At 44.3% G+C, this 18,405-nt stretch overlaps 1 protein-coding gene across 1 annotated transcript in view; it reads right to left on the bottom strand.

The window, feature by feature from the left end:
• Window positions 1-18,405, bottom strand: part of CRB1 (crumbs cell polarity complex component 1) — a 144,807-nt gene that overhangs the window by 11,368 nt on the left and 115,034 nt on the right. Inside the window, exon 11 of the mRNA XM_069544400.1 lies at window positions 18,192-18,318. Within this exon, the coding sequence (XP_069400501.1) occupies window positions 18,192-18,318 (127 nt within the window). The remainder of the gene's footprint in view (window positions 1-18,191; window positions 18,319-18,405) is intronic.

Here is an 18,405-nt window from a genome sequence, read left to right as displayed (position 1 = left end):
CACTGATGCCTCAGACTTGCATTAAATTAATGGAGCACAGAGATGAACCGCCACGCCTCCTCTGACATACCCACATCCGCATTTATTCAGCAAGTCGAGCTTAAATGTCCGACCTCCCCCAGATGGCACCGGGGCCAGGGCCTGCGGGGTCCTGGCAGAAGTGGGTGCCAAGTCACTGGGCTCTGCCACACGACGTCAGCTGTGCCCCGGGCCCAGCCCTGGAGGCTGTATTTTATTGACCAGACTCAAATTGGCTTCCCCTTGTGTAGGTGATAAAGAGTGGCGTCAAGTCACCCGTGTGAAATACATCACTTTAACTCTGACAGCTTGTCATTGAAGGCCTTGTTTATATAATCTATTGTGCCATTTACTCTATTCTTATTTTAAAAAGCAGACATAGAAATAAAAACCCTACCTTCCAGTGTTTCGTGGACGGATGTCCTGTACCTTCTCTGAAATAATCTCAGAAGTAGCTATTTCTCTTGTCACTGTTGGTTTACATCAACTGATCAGTTTCAGTTTCAGAGTTGGCCTCACAGAAGATGAAAGCTGGATCTCGTGCTTTAATGAGACGTCTTTAGGGCATAGCTTCTCCCTTCGAAATCATTTGAGAATTGCTATGTCTAAACAGGCAAGAAGCCTGCCATGCTGAGGTTGGCCAGATCTGAAGCAAGCATTCTTAAATCTGTGAGCTTGTCACCGCTTAAAACACCAGGGTGCCTTACCACCAGCAAAGATAGAAATCTTCATATTGGGAAGGGTGGTTCAAGTAGTATTTAGTTTCAGAACACAGAGTTCTTTCAGAAGTCAAGAGTTCAGATTCCAAATAAGCCTTTTGGTAAAGTTCTATAGGTTTTACTGTGGGCAGAATTAAAACACAAACATGAACACAAGAATCTTATGTCTGATGTTGCTAATAGTCTACCTAAATGCCCCCAAATGCATCTGGAGATAATGATCTGTTTACATTAGTATTGAGGCATGGACAGTCTTCCTTCTTGGAGAGACAAAAATAAAGTCTAACAGCATTTAACTCTTAGTCTAAAAACCCTGGCTTCCTCGGTGGCTCAGTGGTAAAGAATTGACCTGTCAATGCAAGAGACCCAAGTTTGATCCCTGAGTTGGGAAGATCCCCTGGAGTAGGGCATGGCAACCCACTCTAGTATCCTTGCCAGGGGAATACCGTGGACAGAGGAACCTGGCAGGCTATAGTCCATGAGGTCACAGTCAGACATGACTGAGCACCTAAACAACAGCTAAAAACCTTGCTGAACTACAGGACCCTATCTCTATGTACTAATATAGTATAGAATTTAAGAGCCCATTATAGAATGAGATCAGACTCTAGCTGTGATGGTTACTTTACATTTTTGGAGCTCTAAGTGTCTGGACACCTGATGCAAAGAGCCAGCTCATTGGAAAAGGCCCTGATGCTGGGAAAGATTGAAGGCAGGAGGAGAAGGGGGTGGCAGAGGACGAGATGGTTAGATAGCATCACCGACTCAATAGACATGGGTTTGAGCAAACTTCAGGAGATGGTGAAGGACAGGGAAGCCTGGCGTGCTGCAGTCCATGGGGTCACAAAGAGGTGGACACGACTGAGTGACGGAACAACAAGAGCAGTGTCTGGACACAGTAATTATGGCGTTCGACTAGCCTGTGCCACCTTTGGAAAGAACAGTCGAGGAGATCCTTGCCTGAGCAGCTCTCTGCCTTCCCTACAGAGGGCTCAAAGGACAGGCCACGCCCTCCCCTCCTGTTGCCACTAATTTCTAGTCATGTCATGAAGGTAGCTCAGTCGTATCCAACTCTTTGCAACCCGGTGGACTGTAGCCTACCATGCTCCTCCGTCCATGGGATTCTCCAGGCAAGAATACTGGAGTGGGTTGCCATTTCCTTCTCCAGGAGATCTTCCCAACCCAGGGATCGAACCCGGGTCTCCTGCATTGCAGGCAGACGCTTTACCATCTGAGCCACCAGTGAAGCTCGACTAATTTCTAGTGACGTTTTAATAAAATGGAGATCAGATTCTCTGCTGCCTACCCAGTTCAGAGACCTTTTAAAGAAGAAATAAGATAGCCCAGCTAATTTATTTAATTGCATTCTGGTTCAATAATTAGCTGTTAATATTCTAAGAGTGTAAAGCTTTTCTCTGGATTGTCTTTGCTGATCACTGTATTTTCTCATATTCTGTGTCATATTGAAATTTTAATTATTTACATTCATTTCCTCCCCCCCCCCCCCGAAGTTTGGAGTAATTGCCCAAAGAATATCCCCCTTACTAACTGGAATAATCTGAAACATACGGAAATCTTGTTTGCTAAACCCCCAAAGAGACTGAGAACTGAGAATTCGGACTGTAAACTAAGCCTCTTCAGTCTGCTTGCTTCTTTTTCCCAGACCCTAGACTAACACTCCTCTCCCTCCCTGTAAAGGCTATTTCCCTTGAGTCTATAACTTTTCTGTTCCACCACCATTTAGATGACTTGTCCTCAGGGACGTGGCTGTGTTAAGAGCCCCAGGAAGCAAACCGTGATTAGTCGCCAGGCTTGCGAAATCCTCCCCGGTTCTGTTTACGAGCACGGCTGCCAACCCTCCGAAGGCTGGCTCCGCACCCGTGTTCTTTTCAGGGTCACTCTGCCTGCAGAGCGCAGATTAAACACACAGCCTCGGGACTCTCGTTGCTGTGAGGAGAAACATTTACATTCCACTGACAGCACGGGGTGTAAAAGGAAGCCATCTGCTCTGATTTAACGACTTCAGGAGTCGCTACGACTCCAAGATGAGAAAATGTCACAACATGGCTCACCCTCAGCCCAGGGCTCTTCTGTGAGGCAGATCTGGGGAGGAATCACCTCCGTGTTAGGAGGCATTTTCATCCCGAGAGATTCTCAGAGGTTGGCCCTCTACCCAATGGTTTCATTGTTCTCTTTTATTAATGGTTCTTTGCTACAGTTTTGTAGGGCTCTTTCCCTTGTCTTAGGAACCTGGAATAAATCTATTATTTCTAACATAAAGGTGACAATTAGGTCATTGATTATTTGTGCATTCCACCAAGGCAACTCACCTGTTTGCTATCCAGTCCATTTTCTACAATGAGATCAGCTGTAAAATATTGATACTTTGGAATGAAAAGCTGGGGTGTGTGTGCTCAGGCACTCAGTCATGTCTGACTCTTTGTGACACTATGGACTGTAGCCAGCCAGGCTCCTCTGTCCATGGGATTCTCCAGAAAGAATACTGGAGTGGGTTGCCATTTCCTTCTCCAGCTAAAAGGCTGTAAACAGGGGAAAAAGGAAAAGTAATTTAAACCTGAGGATTTAATATGTCCCTGGCCTCTGCCATGCCGTCTCAGTTTAATCTTCACGATTGTCTAAGGATACAGAGATCGTTGCTCTTAATTAAAAGATCTTTTAAGCAATTTGTCCCAAGTAATGAATTGCTTAAGCAGCAGATCTGGTATCCAAATCATCCGGGTTTGCTCACTTACACACAGATGCATCCTGGGTAGAGCACTAGGTAGCTATAACCCTAAGTTTACCTTGAATTTCAACCAAGTTCCCCTTATTCGACATATTTACCCACTGAGAGATGAGTAATAATAGTTATTTTATATTCGGATCTCTTGCTATGGACAGTGCTTACATAATCAGCAGTGCTTCTCTGCTTACCAGTGTTGGTCTAATTGTTTAGGACTTTGCACGACAGAAAAAGCTCCGACAAAAGGAGGCTGATGGGTAGAAGCGTTTTGTTTGTGAGTTCTAGGAAGGTGCCTGGCACACAGCAGCTATCTGGGAGCAAAGCTGTCTCTCTAAACAGTGCCGGCATAGACGCTGAAAAATTCAGCAGAAGAACAAAGAAACGGACCCCTAATTCACAACTTTCAGTCCTATGCTTTTAACAGCCCAGCATGTCTACCAAGAAACAAAGCAACGCAGAAAAATCTCCCAGGGTTGTTGCTTGTATGAAACAGCCCTGTGCTACCCTCCAGTTTTAACACAATGTTATCAGGCGATGATTAAGAAGGTAGCTGTTTCCTCGCTTTGCAGTGTCAGAAAACAAGGTATCAAGCCAACAACTGCCTTTGGAGGTGCAGCACTCAGATCGCAGCCAGGTATTGCTTCCAAGTGTAAATATTAACAGCGAAGGAGAGGAGGCGATCTCCTCTGGCTCTGGGCTGCCTGAGCTCAGCAGATTAACGTGACACTCCGGCCTGATTTGCTGAGATGCAGATAATTGAGCTTCTTGTTAACGAGTTTCCATGTTTCTTTTTTTTTTTTTACTCCATCAGCAGGTTCTTGAATCAATGCCTGGATTAGGTTTGACTAACATCAGCACAATTGACTCTGATGGAAAGTTTAAAATTTATAATTAAAAATTGCACGTCCATTTGCTAGTTTCCAAGTAAAAGGAGTTAACCCTTCTGGAAGCATTTATACCTAGTTTCCAGAACATATTATTTCTTCGGCCTCTGCTTGAATGAAGGAGTCCGTGATGTTTTCAGGACACTGGGTAATGCTTAGGGGCAAGCTGAAGGAGGCCTCTCATGTTTCACCCATTGCCAAAGGATTTAAGGTCTTCATGAGTTTGGGTGAATGACAGTGGTTTTCACACTCCTTTTGAGATGCTGGTAAAGAATCTGCCTGCAATGCAGGAGACATGGGTTCAATCCCTGGGTCAGGAAGCTCTCCTGGAGAAGGGCATGGCAACCCACTCCAGTACTCTTGCCTGGAGAATCCTATGGGCAGAGGAGCCTGGCAGGCTACAGTCCACAGTGCCACAAAGAGTCGGACACGACTGAGTGACTAACATTTTTGAGACACTAAGCTTCAAAACTGTTACATAGGAGCTCTTATTTTCTTGTAGATTTTTAAAAAATGGCCTCAGCACTGTTTACATGAAAACGTGCTTGCATCCTTTTCTCTATACAAAGTACATAAGCATGGCTTACTGTTCCTGCAGTCAATAAACGCCAGTTGATGAGGATGATGATCCCGGAGTCCCTCAAATGCACTTGAGCTGTCTCGCTGCAATGGCACGTTACCACCCATAAAAATCTGGCACAGAATGTGTCCAGATGTGTCTCTCTGCAGCTCCATGGACTGTAGCCCTCCAGGCTCCTCTGTCCATGGGATTCTCCAGGCAAGAATACTGGAGCGGGCTCCCATTTCCTCCTCCAGGGGATCTTCCCAACTCACCGATGGAACCAGAGTCTCCTACATCTCCTGTGCTGGCAGGCAGATTCTGTGCCACTGAGCCACCTGGGAAGCTTGTCCTACACTACCATGCACAAAATCAAGGATGGCAGCATTGCCCAAGTACCAAATGTTATAAAGTCTACCTGCTTTTGTTTATAAGAGCATACTCTGAATTTATGTGGCAAAAATTCTAATCGGCATATTCTTGGCTATGGACTCCTATGGTTCATCACACACTAATGCCTTAATGTGTGGTTTCAAGATATATACTTTTCTATATTTGGAAAGCTGTATTCAAACAGAATATAGCATCTTCTTTTCTGTCAACTTCAAAGTTCATAACACATTGTAGTTGCTCAAATTCTTTTTGGCTGACTCGACAAATTAGATAGCACTGTAAAACAAATGCAGAAGTGAACTTGACATAGGTGACGGGTAGTGCCTGATCTATCCAGGTGACACTCAGCTTACTTCTCAGGAAGAGAGCATGGCCTGGTTGGTCTGTGCATCAAGACTGACCTCACTCTGAACTCGGAGAACTCAGCAGGAGCTGGTCATTGTGACTGCAATCCATGACCACTGGGATGTGGACAGTTCAGTTCAGTCACTCAGTCATGTCCAACTGTTTGCCACCCATGGACTGCAGCATGCCAGGCTTCCCTGTCCATCACCAACTCCCGGAGCTTGCTCAAAGTTATGTCCATCGAGTTGGTGATGCCATCCAAACCATCTCATCCTCTGCTGCTCCCTTCTCCTCCCGCCTTCAATCTCTGCCAGCATCTGGGTCTTTTCCAATGAGTCGTCTCTTTACATCAGGTGGCTAAAGTATCAAAGCTTCAGCTTCAGCATCAGTCCTTCCAATGAAGAGTCAGGGTTGATTTCCTTTAGGGTGGGCTGAGGACATCAGTGAACAAATCCTGAAAAGGGAACTGGACCAAGGATGGTATCCTTGTCAAATCCGCTTCAGCCCGCAAGGCCATGTGAGTCAATGCACAGGACCCAGCCAGCTCTTCCCTCCCCCAATATTTTACTTGAACAGGGAGCCACTCAAATGCTTTGCCCTCTGGAAAGGCACATGCCTGTGTGATGCTCACAAAGGGCCTCCCAGGCTCCTTACATCCCAAAATGCCTCTGTACAAAGGCGCTCATGGAAGGAGCCCGCCGCCTGCCAGCCAAACAGCCACCGTTACTGTCTCGAGGCAGAAGACAAATGGCACACAGTGACACAGAACCTGGACCTCCTGAGCTCACCCCGCGAGGTGACTGGGGAGCTTAAAGGCATCACTTAGGGCTCTGCAAATACAATATCAAACAGGGATGCTTATAGTGGTTACTACAATTCAAGAGCATCTATCGTGGCAATTTAAGTGGTAATTTAATGTGCATCCGTGCGTGCTAAGTTGCTTCAGTCGTGTCTCACTCTTTGCAACCCCATAGACTATAGCCCGCCTGGCTCCTCTCTCCATGGGATTCTCCAGGCAAGATGCTTATATTGGTTACTATAATTCAAGGACATTTATTTTGGTAATTTAAGTAGCGATGGAATTATCCCAGTTCAAACATATAGGACCATTACCCTCAGGAAGCTGCAAATTAGAATAATTTACATACTGCCCGCTGTGAATATCTTTAGCATTCACAGGACTTAATCGTAAAAAATAAATAGGTTATTCTGGGTTCCATGGGGGTCCCAGAGCAGATACTACAATCTTCGTTTACAAGATTTACATTTTTCATATTCTCCCTGGAAATGTTCAAAAAATTCCAGAGTTACTTGGATATCGTCTGTCTCGTGAAAACCTTGCATTTCCGTAAGCTATATATGTGCACGTGTGTGTGCTAAGTTGCTTCAGTCGTGTCTGACTCTTTGTGACTCCGTGGACTGTAGCCTGCCAGGCTCCTCTGTCCATGGGATTCTCCAGGCAAGAATACCGGAGAGGGTCTATATATAATGACATCTGTTTCAAACTCCTATTTTATAATTAAGAAACGCTAACATCTCTAAACTATTCAGGTAGGGTAGTCTGCTGAAAACCAGTCTCCAGGTGTTGTGTTTATAAATTAGGACACTGAAACCCGAGGCAGTGTTTTGAAGGAAGACCAGTGACGAGTCTGAGTAAATCATATAACTTGTCTGGGCCTTAGTTCTTGCATCTGTCCAGTGTCAGCAACCTTCCTACTGATGTCAGGATTAAATGAGGTGCTGCCAGCACGCTTGTGGTCATCAAGACAGCTCAACATCAGAGAAGGCCCAGATCTTGGTGAAAGAGGTATGAGAGGACCCTGGTCCCGGCGCCTGAGCCAGTGGGCTGCCCATGGCCTAACTGGTAACTCTCCCTGGGCAGCTAATGGTCCTCTTTCAGAAATGTCTGGCTTCCCCAGCTCTGAAACAAATTACACCAAAGAAATGCTCGAACCACCTCTGTCTTGGGGCTTCCCTGGTGGCTCACATGGGAAACAGTCCATCTGCAACGCACGAGACCTGGGTTCCATCCCTGGGTCAGGAAGATCCCCTGGAGAAGGGAAAGGCAAACCACTCCAGTATTCTGGTCTGGAGAATTCCACGGACAGAGAGGGCTATGGTCCACGGGGTCACAAAGAGTTGGACACAACTGAGAGATGGGAATACCAGATCACCTGACCTGCCTCTTGAGAAACCTTGTATGCAGGTCAGGAAGCAACAGTTAGAACTGGACATGGAACAACAGACTGGTTCCAAATAGGAAAAGGAGTACGTCAAGGCTGTATATCATCACCCTGCTTATTTAATTTCTATGCAGAGCACATCATGAGAAACACTGGGCTGGAAGAAGCACAAGCTAGAATCAAGATTGCCGGGAGAAATATCAATAACCTCAGATACGCAGATGACACCACCCTTATGGCAGAAAGTGAAGAAGAACTCAAAAGCCTCTTGATGAAAGTGAAAGAGGAGAGTGAAAAATGTTGGCTTAAAGCTCAACATTCAGAAAACTAAGATCATGGCATTTAGTCCCATCACTTCATGGGAAATAGATGGGGAAACAGTGGCTGACTTTATTTTTCTGGGCTCCCAAATCACTGCAGATGGTGACTGCAGCCATGAAATTAAAAGATGCTTACCCCTTGGAAGGAAGGTTATGACCAACCTAGACAGCATATTAAAAAGCAGACATTACTTTGTCAACAAAGGTCCATCCAGTCAAGGCTCTGGTTTTTCCAGTGGTCATGTATGGATGTGAGAGTTGGACTATAAAGAAAGCTGACTGCCGAAGAATTGATGCTTTTGAACTGTGGTGTTGGAGAAGACTCTTGAGAGTCCCTTGGATGGCAAAGAGATCCAACCAGTCCATCCTAAAGGACATCAGTCCTGGGTGTTCATTGATAGGACTAATTTTGAAGCTGAAACTCCAATACTTTGGTCACCTGATGCAAAGAACTGACTCATTGGAAAAGACCGTGATGCTGGGAAAGATTGAGGGCAGGAGGAGAAGGGGACAACAGAGGATGAGATGGTTGGATGGCATCACCAACTCAATGGACATGGGTTTGGGTGGACTCCAGGAGTTGGTGATGGACAGGGAGGCCTGGTGTGCTGCAGTTCATGGGGTCGCAAAGAGTCGGACACAACTGAGTGACTGAACTGAACTGAAACTGAGCAACTAACACTTTTCGTCTCCATCTTGGTCTATTTTAAAAGGATTTGCATAGCTGGGACATTTTAAAAAGTGAGCAAATGCCTTTCTTAATTTTACATACTTCAAGATGATGAATGATAGCCTTATTAGTCTATTGCCTCAAAGAATCTTTTTCGTGGTGCTGATCCAGGGAATTTGCTCAGTTTTTAGAGAAGGGGGACTTAATCTGATTAAGCTTGAACCTCCTCAGACCAAAACATGCCTTTGGTCCTTTGAGAAAAAAGAGGGAGAGCATCACAGGCCTGAAAAATCCTCAATTAATGAAAAAGAACTTTAGAAAGATTTAAATGAAGGTTTTTTTGGGGAAAAAAAAGATGCTTAAAGCAAAACTTAGTAACCCAGAACTATGCCTAGAGAAATCTTTAATTAGCAGAAATCAGGTTAAAGAACATGTGCCTTTGATAAGTTAGAGAAAAACCAACCCCCCAACCAGACCTATTCAACAAAATTTTCTGCCCAAACAGCATAATTTAAGGAAAAAAAAAAAAGGAGCAAATTGTATCAGTTTGAGTTCCAATAGGAAAGAATAAGTCTGCGAATATCATTGATGTGTTTCCATCAGTCAAATAAAGCCATCATTAAAGAAAGGTGCTACTATTTTTGGTGGAAGGGAACCCTTTTAATCAGAGTTGGAGGCAGTGCATGGAAAATCACAACCTATTGAAAATAATTTAAAGGACGGCGTGGTGCCGGCCCAAATCGGGTTATGAAATGACTCTTCTCTGCTCCGGCTGGGTTTCAGACAGAAGCTGGACGGTCTAATCTGTAATCTAGCCCTCGCTTGAATGTATCTGATTTTACACCCCACCACTTCCAGCATCCTTTGGTGTCCTGGCCAGGGCTGGTCCCTCTTTGTACCTCACGTCGTCCAGACTCGGTTCCCACCATCGCATCTTTACTCCTGACCTTTCTTCTCTCTTGAACGCGCTCCCGTTTTCTGTTCTGCAAATAATCTTCCTCGTGTTTTATGGCCTAGTCGAATTCCCATAACCTCCTTGAAAACTCCCCCTCTTTGAATAACTCGCTGTGACCAAACTTCGGTAATTCATCCTGTGCTTTCACTCAGCCCCATAAATCAGGGGCTGTTTTCAGCATGTCCTGTGGCTTCTCTTTCTCCTCCAGAACCAGATTGCTGTTTTATTGGCACTCTCGGAGTAGGGATTATGCATCTCCCTGATTCCCTGTCCGCCTCCCTCCCTCCCTGTGTCCTGTCCACTCTCAGACACGGTGCAGAAATGCCTGTTTGATGCTGCGGTCACCTCCTTGACCCTCAGCGGGCAGAGACAGCAGCCACTCAGCAGTGCCCGGCCTCGAGGTGGGACTTGTGAAGGGACAGGAGCCTGGGCTTCCTGCTAGGAGGCCCGGCTCGTCAGCTCAGCCCACAGGAGCAGTCTTGGAAGACGGAGGTGGCTCAGAGGCAGGGTGACCTAGTGGGGAGGAGAAGCTGGTGGATGGCTCAGCCTCTCAGGCTCAGCTGAACTCAGAAAGCAGGGAACAAGTGGAAATCTCTTCGAGAAGTTTTTTCTGACAACCAGTGCTGTGAAAAAATAAGCGCTGGTCTTGCTAATGGTGCTCTTGGGGCAAATACAGGCCATTTCACCCAAGTCCGTGCCCTCGTGGGGCAGCTGTCAGGCACCCTTCCCCTTGGGAAGAGCTCTAACTCTTTGCTGGGTCCTCCTAGTCTCCTGGAACTGCCTGAATTTCATCCGCCCCTTTTCCTCTTTCACTGCTTGGGACTCTTCAATAATCTGTCCAGTGTTTTATCATCTTGTAGGGTCAGTGCCGTAAATCTCCTTGCCTCTCTCAGACCTCTAACCCTCCTCCCATGACCCCAAAGGAACTCGGTGCTCTGATGATTGGTCTTCAGGGTTCCTGTCTCAGACTCTTGCAAATATCAAGATGCCGTTACACAAAGACAAACGCCTAATCATCTAGGCCATGTGTAATTATAAACACATCGCGGCACATCTCACTGCAGAATCCCAGTGAGAACCTGGGGTTCTGAGCTCTCTGCTAACAGCACACAACTTTATTTGTGACAATTTCTTCTACGAGAACCCATGTATTCAGCCCTTCGGCAACAAACAATCAAACAAAACAAAAAAGACGTCTGGGGAAAATGTGCTTTTTGTGTGGCTAAGAAAATTCCTGCCCATTCTGTAAGACCTGGTCAAGGATCTTCTGGGAGAAACTTTCCCTGCCCTCCCCTCCTCTGTGCAAAGCACATGCCAGCCACCAGTCCTTTGTCCATCCATTCATCCCTTCAGTAAGGAGTGAAGCAGCTGCTGTCAGGCAGGGCTGCCAGGCCCAGACCTTACAGAGTTAAACAGCCTTCCAGGAGCCCACAGGCCGGAGGACTCGGCAGACAAATCAAAGTGTCTGCACTATCGCTCCCACATACGTGGGGCACGTGCCCCAGAACCTGAGCACGGGTCCTGCACCTTCTGAACTGGACCTGCTCGAGAAAGGCACTTAACCACGGACTTTGTGTTCTCAACAGTAACGCGGGAAAATTAATATCATGTAAGTCTTGGGACATTTGTGACAAATAATCAGCATAATGTGTGAGAAGACCTTAGGCTTAGTGGCTGGCTCCCAGGAGGACTCTACAGTTAATAACCTTCATCAGTGTTGTTATCATTATATGTTACAATGGAGGTGTATTTGAGAAGGTGTGGGAGCTTGAAGGCCCCCTAGTGTTGATGGGGGAGGGCAGAAGAGAAAGGAAGACTTCAGTGGCAACTTTGAGAATATACATCCTGGACCTGGCAAAGAAGGATTAAATGAGAATTCAAAGAGCAAGGAATTATATTTTCTTTAAAACGTCTTTTTTCAAAGTTGCAACCGTGGTCAGCTTGTTCTGGGTTTAGAAGAGGTGAAGGCATGGATTTTAATGATGCAACACACCCATATTTGAAGAGAAGAGAGCTTACACTCCTCTCCAGAATCACTGGTTTTGAGGGGCCCTGTCCATCCTGCTGTAAATGGAATGCTTTCCTAAAAGCAAGTGAGTGAGTGAGTGAAGTTGCTCAGTCGTGTCCAACTCTTTGCGACCCATGGACTGTAGCCTACCAGGCCCCTCAGTCCATGGAATTTTCCAGGCAAGAGTACTAGAGTGGGTTGCCATTGCCTTCTCCAGGAGATCTTCCCAACCCAGCGATCGTACCTGGGTCTTCTGAATTGCAGGCAGACGCTTTACCCTCTGAGCCACCAGGGAAGCCTCCTAAAAGCAAAGAGGAAGTCAAATTAGATACATCCCAGAGGGCTGCCCTGAGACTGTTACAGGTGAGCGCCCATGTCTTTGTGAAGCTAAGCTTCCTCTGGGAAAATGGTTCAGGAAAGAGCCAATTTATATCCAATTTCACTTCAACATGAGTAACAGGGTTTCTGTGCATTTGGTTCTTGGATGGAAATAATGCTCCTCTGTGGGAGAGTGTGGGCTTCCCCAGGGGCTCAGTGGTAAACAATCTGCCCGCAGTTCAGGAGATATGGGAGACTCAGGTTTGATCCCTGGCTTGGGAACACCCCCTGGAGGAGACCAGGACACACACTCCAGGAATCCTGTCTGGGAAACCCCATGGACAGAGGAGCCTGCACAGACATCAGGCTACAGTCCGCAGTGTCGCAGAGAGTCAGATTTGACTGAAGTGACTGAGCACGGTGGAAAGAGCGGATCACTGATCCTCAAGAGCCTTCCACCACCAAAGAGGCTACTAACGACCAGCACTAGGCTTTTCCATTCTGCGAATTTGGTAGGAAAGCTGGACAGATTTTCGGTACTTAATATGTACCATCATTTATATCTTCATAACTGTGGGACAGGCTTCACACACACACACACACTTAGAAAATGCCACTCTGAACTCATCTCAAAAACACATCATTTGTTATATCAGTAGGTTCTTTAATATTCATTACCTACTATACAGGGAGGCCTGGCGTGCTGTGATTCATGGGGTCGCAAAGAGTCGGACATGACTGAGCGACTGAACTAAACTGAACTGATACATGATATATATAATGCTGGCTATTGAAAACTTCAAAGGAATATATGAGCTTTAAAATAAATGTTTTCTCTAGTTTTTTTTTCAGCTTCCTAGGTGGCACAGTTGGTAAAGAACTTGCCTGTCAATGCAGGAGACTCAAGAGATGGGGTTCGATCCCTGGGTTGGGAAAGTCCCCTGGAGGAGGAAATGGCAACCCACTTCAATAATCTTGCCTAGAGAATCCCATGAACAGAGGAGCCTGGTGGGCTACAGTCCCTGGGGTTGCATAGAGTTGCACATGACTGAGCACGCATTGAACTAGAGTGATTTCACTCATTCATCAAAAATTAATATGTAATTTGCCACTTTGAATAACAAGTATATGGATACCTCAAATCTCCATAACACAGTCTTGCTATTCAGCATAGGGTTATCAAAAAATGTTAGGGGAATTGAGTTAAAATAACATTATTCAGAGTTTTATGTGCAACTAAAGTCAGGCAAACAATAAAATGATCATATTCTAAATGATTAAATATGTTTCATTGCAAATAGCCTATTTGTTTTCAGAGGAGCTATATTTAGTATGTTACTTTCCTCTGTACAATTAGTTTCCAATAGATTTCCATACTACACAAAACAATCTGTGACTCAGTAATTACAATGTGAGAAGAAGATAAGACCCATGATATTTTTATGTCCTTTTAGAAGGAAAGAATTCTTTCTATCAAGCTTAGGAAAATAATATTTGTAAAATACATATATGAATCATGAAAGTTTAAAGTAGAAAAATATTAAAACACCAGTACCAATTTCAAGTCAGTTTTCTTGATATTTAAATTTGGTCAAATATAAAATCCCCTGGAGTGGGCCCGGTTTTCTACATTTACTTTCACAAAAAAGATCAGCAATGGATTCAATAAGCTGCACCCTCTTTTCCCAAACCCAATGTAAGTCAGTCAAGAAGAAAGTAAAAGAATCTATACATTCAATTCTTGAAAAAAATTGGGAGAAACTAAATTCATGTTATATTCAACTAGATAACATTATGATATTCACTTGCATACTAACTGTTTTGTTTCATTAAATCATGACTCTATTTTTAATAGATGAACCAATGTTAAAAGTTCTTCTTGAGTAAAAACCAACAGGAATAACTCAAGAAAATAATAGTTAACATGGTGTGATCAGCTTCATTATTCACCTTGAGTCTTTTGTTAAGTTAACTAGATTGTAACACAGAGACTTGCTTCCTAAAATGATCTGTGGGAACTTTCTTGATGGTCCAGTGGTTGAAAATCACCTGGCGATGCAGGGAGCGCAGGTTCAATTCCTGCTCAGGGAACTAAGATCCCACATGCTGAGCAGCTACTAAGCCTGTGCCCCACAACCAGAGTCCGTGCACCTTAGCAAGAGACCTCACACAAAGCCAAGAAGATTCCTTGTGCAATAACATCTTAGTCAAGAGAATGAGGGGACCCTGCTCTTTGCAACAGCCTGGATGGACTTATGAGGGTGTTGTTGTTATTGTTGTTGTTCAGCCGCTTAGTCGTGTCTGACTCTTTGAGATCCCATGGACTGCAGCACGCCAGGCTCCCTTTCCTTCACTGTCTCCCGGAGTTGCTCAGATTCATGTCCACTGAGTCAGTGACGCCATTCAACCATCTCATCCTCTGTCATCCCCTTCTTCTCCCCTCTTCAATCTTTCCCAGCATCAGGGAGTCAGTCCTTCCCATCAGGTGGCCAAAGTATTGGAGTTTCAGCTTCAGTACCAGTCCTTCCAATGAATATTCAGGGCTGATTTCCTTTAGGATGGACTGGTTGGATCTCCTTGCAGTCCAAGGGACTCTCAAGAGTCTTCTCCAGCACCACAGTTCAAAAGAATCAATCCTTCGTCACTTAACCTTCCTTATGGTCCAACTCTCATATCCGTACGTAACTACTGGAAAAACCAAAGCTTTGACTATGCAGATGTTTGTCAGTAAAGTGATGTCTCTGCTTTTTGTCGCCAGGTTTGTCGCAGCTTTTCCTTCTAAGGAGCAAGCATCGTTTGTGGCAGTCATCGTCTGCAGTGATTTTGGAGCCCAAGAAAATAAAACCTGCCACTGCTTCTACTTCTGCCTTGAAGACCAAGTGAAAATGCCCCTCTTCTGTACTCCTCTAGAGCTGGCACTGAGTTCCATCCTAACACTGACCCAGGAATTCTTCTCCTCTGCCAGTCTACATCCTCAATGAGACCCTCAGCTTGTGGGCATGTGCTGCATCTAATCTACTGTTGAATTCTCTAGTCCAGGGCATAGCACATAGAAGGTATTTATCAGCATTTGTTGAATAAATCAAAAAATAAAGTTGAGAAATGAAGTAGTCTATATTACTAGTGATTTTGGCAGTTGAGAATAATTTTCATAGTTTCTTCACTGGTATTCTTCCTAAATCACTAAACTCAAACTTTATGTATCACCGTTCCCAGAAAAGACTCTACTTAAATTTTGCAAAATTAAAGCTGAACAACTTCTGCTGTAATGCTCAGATATGGCAAAGGGATCTTTAAACACAATTTAGTGAAGAATTTGGAAGGTGAGAGATATTGGTTGCCCTTACGGTGAAAAACATGTGTTTATGGAAGGCTTATCACAATCCCTGGCCCAGAGAAGTTTCTCGGAAGTGTTAAATTCGTCTTTCTGTGCTGTCCAAACACTGATTTCTCCAAACCTCCCTATTTTCTCAACTTTCCCAGTTCTCCAAAAAGAAGGGTGATAAAAACCACATCCACACACAGGAGGAAATGGTATGGCCAAAAATAGACACATAGCCTTGTTTAGTTCAAATGCTGAACCTTAAAAATGAGCAAAATGAAACATTTCTAACTCAACCACTATAGGTTATGTTTCAGAGGCAGAGTCTAGAGGAGCCTGTGTAGATTTCTGTCACTCAGGTGAGAGGGCCCCTTCTCAAGAGCCAGGTTAACCGGGGACACTGCACATCCCCAGTAAGAACAATTAAGGATGTCATCAACTTGAGAATCCCAACTAGAGGAATGTCTGGACATAGAGGGAAGGTACATGGAACTTTGACCTAGATGGGCACGGGTGTCTACCTGCAGGAACATGTCTGGGGGAAGAGACCACCATTCAGGGTGATCAGCACAGGTTCTTCTGTGTTTGCTATGTGTGTGTGTGTGTGTGTGTGTGTGTGTATACCTGCGCACGCACCAGACTTGTGGCCATCTTAGCGTGCAAGACACAGTCAAGGCAAATGAAGACAGATATCAGAAGATGAGGAGTACAGACACAGAAACAATGGTTTTATTTTTCCGTGCAAATGTGCACAAGCTGTAGTCACACACAGTGCAACTGAAAATACAGAAGAAGACAGAGAAGAAGGACAGGGATTTTAGGTCAGATATGACAAGACATGGGGAAACGGAAAAGCAACTGACAATAGAATTGCATGGAGGAAGAAATGGCGAGGGACTCAGAAAGATATCTGGACGGAAACGTGTTATATTTGGATGACCTGTATGTACATAATTACAGATATGCCCAAGAGGGAGTAGATGTGAAAACTGTATGTGTGGGCTTTGGCTATAATCAATTTTATGGTTACTTCAGATAATTTGGGAAAGCAAATATTGATAGGAAGGGTTTCTCCAGGTCTCTTGTCAGGAAATCTAACTTTGCAGCAGATCAGCTGCATAAAATCCTCTATAACTGTTGAAAAATCAGGTTGAGTTTACTTCCTTTGCCTTTATAGTATACTACTTTGTAGTTCTGATGTCATGCTATATTTAAATTTAGCTTGTAATTTCCACAGGAAAACAATTTTATTAACCAAAAAAAAAAAAAAAAAGAAGAAGAAGGAACTAAATGAGTATTGGATACCACCCAATGGATAAAACACCCTCACATTTTCAAACCAGGGCAACTCCTGAAGACACAAATGCATTTACAAAATGATAATTGGCGGGCCTTTGCTATTATAGTTGCTTTCTGAATTAATTCATAAGATCAACCTATTTTCCCTTTAAATGAACACTAATCATGGCTCCTTGGGAAGGTATGTCCACACACAGACACTTAGCATAAATGACAGCAAGTCAGCGGAAGCAATGAAAATACTAGTAAATAAAGTTACTTTCTAATTAATATATACTGTACTAAAGCTAAGCAAGAATATATATTAATCTTTGCATACCTTATTAATTTACTTGGTAAATCTATCACTTCATGTACTTATTTATTAAAAAATCATTGTGCCAAATATATTTTGATTATAATATAGGTCTGTGGGGTCACACAGAGTCAGACACGACTGAAGCAACTTAGCAGCTGCAGTATGTTTTCTTTTCAGAAATATAGTTGAGAGGATAAATTTACTTGCAGATTTTAGAAAAATAGGCCTCCAGGAAATTCAAGTTTTATAAATTGTATTTTTAGTATATACCTATAGAATAGCATGTCTTTCTTTTTAAAATATGTATTGAAAAAGCAATTGCGATTAGTTCATTTGATAGGAAAGTCAATAAGCTCATAAATTTATAAGCAATTAACAAAAAGTTATTCATATAGAAAGTATTGCAGGAAAAAAGGAACAGAAAAAAGTTTTATGTCATTTTTTCTGAAGAAGAAAGGTTTTGTGGAATTATAAATTACACTGGTAAGGAGTAACTTGAGAACTGATACCAATTATATCAGAAAAGATTCCTTCTACATTTTGAGGGACTTCATGGGATTCTCCACTTTATACATATTTTTAACTTACCGGAGAACTGGCAACACAGCATAGATGGATAAAATTTTTTTAAAAAAATCTAATTTCAAACTGTTGTGTCCTGAATAATAGATGGGAATGAGAGGACAAGACTGACTGAGGATGAGGGTGAGGGAGAGTGACTTACACTATAAAGGTGCCCGCAAGAGCAGGTGTGGGAGGAAGCACCCTCTCACCGCAAGGGTCCTTCAGACACAGATGCGCTTAGAATGATGGCATATTTGTACCCAATATTCTCGGCAAGGAGACGTTTCTGCTTGTATTGAGAACAATATCGCTTTGCATTTAGAGCCAGAATAAGTAAATATTTGCTACACTCGTAAAGTGCTTTGCAATATGCTTAAAATAGGCCTTGAATTTAGTTTTCAAGATGATTAAATTTCAAGGCATATCCTGAAAGTCGTGGTTTCAGGTTTGGGAGCGCTCAGACGCAGTCAGTAATCGTCCTGGTCTCCCCATTCGACCACGGGCTCATCATTCAGGCGCAGGATGAGGTAGGAGAGGAGCTGGAAGAGGTTCTGCCAGAGCAGCAGCGAGACGTAGAAGGAGAGGCCGCTTACGTCCAGCTCGCAGCGCGGCCCGGCGAAGGCCAGCGCGCATGTGCACCGGAACCCGTTCAGCAGGTCGTGACAGCGGCCGCCGTGCAGGCAGGGGTCGGACGCGCACTCATCGATGTCCTTGTCACACCTTCAAGACAGAAACAGCAGAGACCGGGCCCCGGCTCAGCACACTGGCCGTGACACCACCAGGGAGGGAGCGCTTCAGCCTCCCCAG

Source organism: Ovis canadensis, chromosome 12 (assembly GCF_042477335.2).
Source record: "Ovis canadensis isolate MfBH-ARS-UI-01 breed Bighorn chromosome 12, ARS-UI_OviCan_v2, whole genome shotgun sequence".
Taxonomy (NCBI): Eukaryota; Metazoa; Chordata; class Mammalia; order Artiodactyla; family Bovidae; genus Ovis; species Ovis canadensis.
The sequence above is the reverse complement of the archived record's forward strand: the minus strand, read 5'-3'. Positions and strand labels throughout refer to the sequence as shown.